The sequence below is a fragment of the Gekko japonicus genome, unplaced genomic scaffold (genome assembly GCF_001447785.1).
Source record: "Gekko japonicus isolate JY-2015 unplaced genomic scaffold, Gekko_japonicus_V1.1 scaffold283, whole genome shotgun sequence".
Taxonomy (NCBI): Eukaryota; Metazoa; Chordata; class Lepidosauria; order Squamata; family Gekkonidae; genus Gekko; species Gekko japonicus.
In genome coordinates this window covers 787,381-795,854 of record NW_015166429.1, presented here as the reverse complement: position 1 = coordinate 795,854, position 8,474 = coordinate 787,381, and the positions used below count along the sequence as shown (strand labels likewise).

Below are 8,474 nucleotides of genomic sequence, written 5' to 3'. Positions count from 1 at the left end.
GTTAGTTTTATTTTGGAGAAATCCTGAAAGTAAATACTAATTCCTTTAATAATTCAGATTGCACATCTTTTGAACGTAATGCTTTTTCTGAAGACCATTCCAAAATAATACCTGTTGAGCAGTATGCTTGCAAAAATACTGTTATATTAGACATTGAAACTGAGTATGCTAGACCCCTGCCAACTCTCTTCCTCATAGATCTTTCCTGAAAAATCCACATAGATTTTCATTTCCAATGTTTATTATTTATTTATGGGAATCATTTCAAAATTCACTTCTGTGGCCTGTTGCGTTCTGTAGAAGAAAAGTCCTCAGAAATCCCAGAATTAATTAACATCCATGAAATTCCATTTTGAGGCTCTGCACGTTAATATGGGCACTTCAATTTTATGGAAATAGGACTAGCTCCTTCTTGTCTGTCTACCCAGTCCTCACTCCCCCCTTCCTCCCCCATTGCCGTTCATCACTTTGTTTCTTCTGTATTTAATATGGGACCAGATGCCCTGTGTACCATCTGCCAGACTGCATGAATATTGAATTAGTGTTCTCTAATAGCTAGTAGAGTATTGGTTGCTACTGAAGGTGCAAGTACTCCAATGTATGTTGTTCTGCGGAGTTCAGTAATTAGGATTAGTGATTGTAGAGTTTAATCAAAAAAGAGAGAGAGCTGTGTCTCAAAGTAATTATTGATGCAGGAAGGCGTCATAGAAGTGGACATCAAAGCTAAGGTCAACAGAAAGGGAGGGGGTTAAAACTTCTTATTTCTTAATGAAATTAATTTTAATGAAGGATTCCTGCAATCGTTTTAGGCACCATTTAATAAGTAAATAAAACCATGTGATGGAAGTAGAAATGTCAGTGAAAGTCTAAACTTGTGGGTGACTCTCCCAACCCAGTTTGGAATTATGCATAGTTAACCTACAAAGTGGCAGGTTTGGTTGCTTCCCTGTAACTGCAAAAATACTGTGTGTATATTTGGCATTGAACTTGGCTTCTTATAATTCCAGGTGCAGTGCTAACATGTGGAAAGTTTGAAGAAAAGTAGTGTGCGTTAAGAACAAATGGAAAATGTTGATTCGCTGTCAATTCAGATGGGCAGGGTTTAACGGGCAGCCATAAAGGGAGTACTGAGAAGCTTTTCCCATCCCTGAAACATTAATAGGTGTTTATACTTTATCATGAATCATTCATGTCAGACTCTCAGTAAGTCTTAACATGGGGTGGTCCAGTGGTTCTCAAACTGCGGGTCAAGGCCCAAAAGTGACTTTCTCGCAAATAGTTCAGAAGGGCATGCTCAATGCCAAATTCGGTTTTGCCTCTGCAAAATGGCCATGGAGTCACTAGCACATGTACAGGTTGCAAAAAACAAAATCATATTCACCTTTACACCTCTGCAGGTTCACATATGTATCTCCTGCTGGTTCTTAGGTATCAGTGTATGGCTTTAATTCTGGAAGCAAAGTACTGACAAACCATGCAGTGCAGGATGCAAATGGCATTAGGAGAGAAATAGTGTTTCTGGCAAAAATGAGGCTGTGCAAAAAGTTTCCCCTTTGTAATGTATAATAAAACTAACCTAATGTTCCAATATTGTCATGTGTACGTAAATTCATGGAGCAGTGACAACATGATGATGAGGAAGACTTTACTGTATGTTACAGAGGAAGAAAGAAGGCAAGCTGGACACAAGCCTGTGCATCTCATATTGTGTAGTTCTGCCTTAAATGTCAAATACCTAGCAGAAATGGAAAACTAGGATAACTCTCTTTTTCTATATGCGTTTGTTCTCATAGGGAGTCAATCTATTACAAATCTTGCCACAATGAAAAGATTGCTGTTGCCAGTGCAGTAGTTCCTAACTGTGTAAAGTAGGCAAGACAATGAAGTGAGATATTCTGGGTTTAAACAAAAAAAAAAATTATGCATGTAGTTTACATAATCATAAAGAAATTGAAGAGGGTTGTTTATTCTGTAAAAAGGGCTGAAATCTGATTGAATATTACTACACGAAGTAAGAGCATCTTCCTTATACACGTTACATATGAAAACTTCAGAATAGGGTTAGAGTCCAGTGGTACCTTTAAGACCAACAAAGTTTTATTCAAGGTGTGAGCTTTCATGTGCACGCACACTTTGTCTGACGAAGTGTGCGTGCACATGAAAGCTCACACCTTGAATAAAACTTTGTTGGTCTTAAAGGTACCACTGGACTCTAACTTTGTTCTGTTGCTTCAGACCAACACAGCTGCCCACCTTGATCTATGAAAACTTCAGTATTTTCTGACTGGGTAGCCTCTCCTAGAAGTGAATCTGTAAATGATACTATCTCTAAAGGGGCTGTTTTTGTATTATGTAGTTTGGCTATGCATAATGTATATTTTATCTTTAATTGTCAGGAACCACACAGAAATGGCTGTATGGATTTGGGCACTGAGCGTTCTGAGCTACTCCTGTGTTACCTGTGGATTAAGGCATAAGATATTTGATTCGTTCACGAGCAGGACAGAACTGAGCCATCTGGCAGTGAACTACGAGACAGGAACTGTTTATTTAGGAGCCGTGAATTTTCTGCATCAACTTACAAAAGACTTGAAACCATATCCCTCAATAGGTGATGTAACAACTGGACCGTACAATGATAACAAAATGTGCACCCCTCCCATTGATGAAAGCCAGTGCACTGAAGCTAAGTTGACTGACAATTACAACAAGATTCTTTTGCTGGACATGCTGGAGAAAAAAATTATAATTTGTGGGAGTTTGTTTAAAGGCATTTGTTCCATTAGGGAGCTTGAGAACATTTCAAACAGAACTTATTATGAGAATGGCAGTGGAGAAAAATCATTTGTTGCAAGTAACGATGAGAATGTAGCCACGGTGGGGCTCATCACTTCTTTGGAAAAAGGTAGAATGATGTTTGTGGGAAAGGGGAATGGGCTAAGTGACAATGGGATCATAATCAGCACCCGGCAGCTTTTTAATGGGGAGGGGAGAGAGATTTTTGAACTATATGCAGATCCTGCAGTTATTAAATCAGCGTACCCTTCCTCAAGCACACAAGAGTTTCTGTACATCTTCGAGGACAACCGATATGTGTACTTTATTTTCAATGAGCATTTGAAACAGCCACTTAAAAACCGGACAATCATTGCACGGCTCTGCAAGGAAGATGAACACTATCATTCCTACTTTGAAATGGACCTGGAATGTAAAGATGAGAGTGGGCCTTACAACCAATGTAATGCGGTCCATGCCGCTGTGCCTGGGCAGATTCTTTCGGACAGTATCACGCTGTCAAGCCAAGATGATGTCGCCCCATCAGAGAAAATACTGATTGCCAGTTTCCAAAAAATCGACAAAGATAAAAATTCCTTGGAATCTGCTTTGTGTATGTTTTCCTTGAGGCAGATCAATCAAAAAATGGAAGAAAAAAGGGAGAAATGCTACAAGAAGCAGGGACCGGGTGTTTTTTACAAACCGTTTGTAGCAGATAGTATGTTATGTACTAGTAAAATTCATCAGGTAATGTGAAATTTTTGCTTTAAGAACAGATTGAATAGTGCTTTGCAAACTTAATTTCAGTCTATGAACCACAAGAATGAGACCTAATAACTTGAAGTTAAAATATTTCCATACAGGGCATGGCTACTTTTCTGGTTCCAAAATGACTACTTTATAGCATTCATGTTTTTTCTTTTCATCTGTCAGTATCATATCCTTATGTTCCTATGTTAAGAACCAGGTTTCAGTATACAAAACATATCACATTCATCTTTCTCATGTTCGCTTTCAGAAGCAAAATACCAATTTATCCATTTGGCTAAAATGAGAAATGTCCAGCACAAGTGAAGCATACTTAAGTAACACTGCAATTGATGGGTTTTAAAAGTGTTGCACTTTCACTGACTATGTGTCCAGGTGTAATACATATCAGAAGGGAAAGCTAGCATTACAGCCACTGCTGAGCAGGACTTTATTTCAGCACGAAATATGGGAGTTGTTCAGGACAAACCCGGCTGTCCCACTGCCCAGCCTTAGAGGGGTTGCATTTCCTAACCCTATTGTCCTTTTTTGAGCCAGATGCACAGAAAAGAGGCTGTGTAACTAGTTTCTTTTGGGGCATTGTTATGTGGCCATCAGTAAATTATACCCCCAAAGTACAGACTTCTACTGGGGAGAGGGGTATAATGATTTTGCTGTTAGGATGATTTTTTTTACCCTGCTCATAAATTTTATTTGGGAAAAATGTCAGATGACTTTGTTCCCAGAAAAAAGTGTTCCAGATCAAATACAATGTTATTGTTCACACATTTATTTTTCACTTCCTGAGTACAGTGAAATACAATGCCTTCTATTACCACAAAAGTGGGAGGGGGGATTATTTTATCCCCATATACATGGGAATTTGGCTTGGTGTATGACTATACCCTGGAATACAATATGTGTAAAGTTATTTTTTCATGGATTTGCCAAAGATGTTTATTAGCAGTTTTGTTTTTAACTCCTTTGGGAAGAAAAACTAAAATAGAAAACAAACCTATTTCTAGAGCCAGGCTTGGTTAAAGCAAAGGATCCGTTGTCAGCGTTAACATGTCATACAAGAACATAAGCTGTACCAGACCCATACTGGCCTCTCTGGCTCATTACTGTCTACTTTAACAAGTCTCTAGGGTCTCCCACAATATAATGTCTTTCTGAAAACTTATTATCTGAGATGTTTTAACTGGAAGTACCTGGAATTGAACCTGCAACTTTCTACATGTCCTCTACCACTGATGGTCCTTTCCAACTTTTACATGCCGCTTCCATTGCAAATGACTTTCAGCTCAAACAAAGCCTAATTTATGTATGACCTTTAAAAACAAAACAGCTTAATACATTCATGGCTTGCTTTACTGAGCTCTACAGACAGGTTCCAATTGTCCTTTCTTCCATATTTTCTCAATTAGAGTAAATAGGAACACAACATGATTTTAGCAGCTAATCATATGCAGTTATGTTCTTGCCACTTAAAGATTACTTGAGGCAAATCATTTCAGAATGAAAAATATCTCTCAAGCTTTCAAAACAGTAGTGAGATCCAAACCTCTGCAGGGCTCCAGTGCAAATGCAAAGCTTCCATGTGAACAAGGGCTTAGCATTTAGTGTTGGAAAGCTTTACATATGAGACATAGAAGGAAGGGGCACATGCAAAGCTTTTATTAATAGTGAAGTGCCTGGCTTACATGGAACCATCTGTGTGAGCACTGGAGAGACTCCACCTCAGATGTTTAACTTTCCCCCTCCTTTTCCTCCTTCAGTTTGATTATTTTATTATGTCAAAATGATGAAATAGCCTGTGTCATGGTGAATTAGACCCTAAGTGTTTGAAAAACAAGTTAGAAAAGAAATGGCAGGAATTTAAGTTCCTTATGAAGTCAGCAAGCAGTACAATACTCTTTAAATGGGCAATAGAACAGTGTGTGTGTGTGAGAGAGAGAGGTGTTGTCAAGTCACATCCAACTTATGGCAACTCTATGAATTAATGACCTCCCAAATGTCCTATCGTTAATGGCTTGCAAACTGAAGGTTGTCACTCCCTTTATTGAGTCAATCCATCTCATGTTGGGTCTTCCTCTTTTCCTACTGCATTCAGCTTTCCCTAGCATTATTGTCTTTTCCAGTCTTGTATTCTTATTACAGTGCTTAATGAAGGAACTCAGAATTTCAGGCATGTAGCTTTGCTAGAGCTCTGCATCAGTTGCAAATGGTGGGCCAGGGTGAGGGCAGAGGTTTGCAGACTCCAATGACTTTGTGAAGGCTGAGACAACTTTGGGTTTACTAGCATGGAGCAACTGCCTTGCCTCCAAGAACCAACAAATGGTTTGCACGCTCCCCCTGGGCCCATGCAATCAAATCTTATCTCTGCCTCCTCCAAGTCTTCCAGTTAAGGTTCCTTGAGAGTCTTACTCTCTCCTTGAGCAGCAGACAGGACCATTAGCTGAGGCCTAGACTGGTGGACTCAAGATGTGAATGAAGTCTCTGTTGGAATCCCCACAGCACAGCTAACCACGCAGTTATAAAATTTCTTGGAAAAGTGGTGTTTAGATTCTAAACTCAATTTTCTAACCCCCAGATTGTGTATACATCTGTCTCACTCCCCAGACAGAGACCCCTTCACAAGAGATGCTTCTGCAGTAGGCTTGCCAAGTCCCCCCGGGGGGCAGGGAAACCCCCGCCCCAGAGGCCCATTCCCCGCCGCCGCTGGATCAGGCCCCGGGGGGAACTCCACCCCGACGTACACGTCACTAGGAAGTGACGCGACCACGCCTGGCATGCTGGGGGCGGGGCCACAGTCATCCGAGGGAAAACTCTATGGTTTCCCTTCAGATGGTTGTGGCCCCGCCCCCAGCACATCCAGCGTCGTCACGTCACTTCCTGGTGACGTAGATGCGGCGCGCGCGCGCTCCGGGATCGACCCGGGAGTCCCCTGCTCCAGAACAAGGTGAGACTTTGGCAACCCTATTCTGCAGTCTCTTTCATCATGACAGCAAACATGCCCTGACCAATTTCAGCTCCAACTAGAATCAGATATAGAACCAATAGCTTATTAGATTCAGTGCTCAACATAAAGCACATTATTTTCAACACTGTGTAATTTTCGGTCGGGTAGAATTTTCAGCAAACTGTATGCTGATTATTTCAGATTTCCATTAATTTTTTCTGTTATCCTAAGGAGTGATTTTCTCAAATATGATCACTTACACTCCAAACTAGATGCGTGCTTCCAGTGAAATAAGCATCTTTTTATAGACCAAAGGATGCTGGTATCAATGGCAATACATCAGCAGCAGCCACTAGATAAGAAACAGGGAAATTGCCCCACAGAGAGTCTTCACTACTTTGCTTCCATCTTCAGTGAGATGGGCCTGGCCGGATATATGGACTCATATGATCCAAAATGGCAGCACTCACAGACTATGCTTTCAACAACTGGAATGCTTCTTGGACAGTGCCATTCTAAAACATGATCTAATTGTTTGAAAAGAGTGGCAGACTTGTTGAAAGATGGGAGTGTGATTTCTACCAAGCCACAAGATCAGATTCGGAAGCTGTCAGTCTTAACCTTTATTTTTGTTTCTTTACCTCATTTCTTAGGATCTTCTTAGCAAAACTTTTCCATGTGGTTCTGAACATTTGCCATACCCTCTGGGAAGCAAAGAGGGAATTACAACTGAACCTCTTTTGAAAAAGGAAGGTGTTAAGTTAACTGCTTTGACCTTTGCTGTAGAGAATGATTACACTGTGGCGTTTGTAGGAACTTCTGATGGCAGAATACTCAAGGTAATTTTTAATGTTTAAAAGTTAGAGTATTTTCAGAATATAGAACATTATGGTTGTAAAGAATCAGAACCCTAGCTGGGAATTCCCTCCCCCACAGCATTCTGGTTGGAGCACCAATCCTCCTGGAAGTCTTAGCAATAGTCACCTCCAAGACGGATGTTAACAATAAACTAGATTTAAAACAAACAATTTGAAAGGGGGGAATCCACAGGGGAGCATGTGAACCCAGGGCATGTTTCTGATCTCTTAACTATAGTTTGAAGACTGGGAATGTTAGATTGGTGTCAAATCAAAAGTTACACAAAGCTATGGTAGAATTTCTCCAAGTTGACACCAAAGATTCTGGATCCCAGGTTCTTAATAAGTACCCGAAACATAACGTGGAGATCAGAACTTGAAAACTATGCTGAGATTACAAATGAATTTGGTAATACATTTGTAACTTGAGTGGATCCTATCCTCCCACTCCACTGTTTGACACTTTTCTTCAGCTTAAGTGGCTGTTCCATTGGAGGAAGAGTCCTTGGAGGATGGTTGGATCTACACCATTACTATTATAACACATGGGGGAAATGGTAAAACTATTTGCTTACAAGGCGTGGGAAATAGAAACTGGGAATCTTGTTTGGATAACATTTTGAAAAACCAGTAATGTTACAAAGAACAGTGACTTTTCTCATTCCATACAAATAATTTCTAAAAATGGCTGTTTTTTAAATAAATATATCAGTTTCAAATTAACACTTCTTCATTCCTGTTCAATATATAAGTAGCTAAAATGACACTTAATTACCTGTGTTTTCAGATATTTCTGGATAATCCTGCAAAGGAGTATGGTGGTGGAGTGCTTGAAAAAAACCAAGCTATTAAGAAGGATCTTGTCCTCGATGTTCTCCAAGAGCACTTGTATGTGATGACTGCAAACAAGGTACAATTTTGTTTTTTATTTATTTAGTTTTGTTTTGTTGTGAACAGTAATTAAGCTAATAGTATTAGCTTTCTGAACGTAGAATCATGGTCACCAGTACATGGGCCAGGTCAGACTTCTCCAGGAAAGCTCACAGCTGGTATATCAGTTTAAGGTTCTAGAAGGACAATTAGCCAGAACACCTGAATCTTCAGTGGTATAATTACCCCATTCAGCTCAAGTT

General features: G+C 40.0%; 1 protein-coding gene across 1 annotated transcript in view; it reads left to right on the top strand.

Annotated features, from left to right (window-relative positions):
- LOC107110946 (plexin-B2-like) overlaps positions 1–8,474 on the top strand; it is a 99,082-nt gene that overhangs the window by 65,824 nt on the left and 24,784 nt on the right. Inside the window, exons 2-4 of the mRNA XM_015411803.1 lie at positions 2,397–3,522; positions 7,138–7,323; positions 8,129–8,251. Of these exons, the coding sequence (XP_015267289.1) occupies positions 2,410–3,522; positions 7,138–7,323; positions 8,129–8,251 (1,422 nt within the window). The 5' untranslated portion in view covers positions 2,397–2,409. The remainder of the gene's footprint in view (positions 1–2,396; positions 3,523–7,137; positions 7,324–8,128; positions 8,252–8,474) is intronic.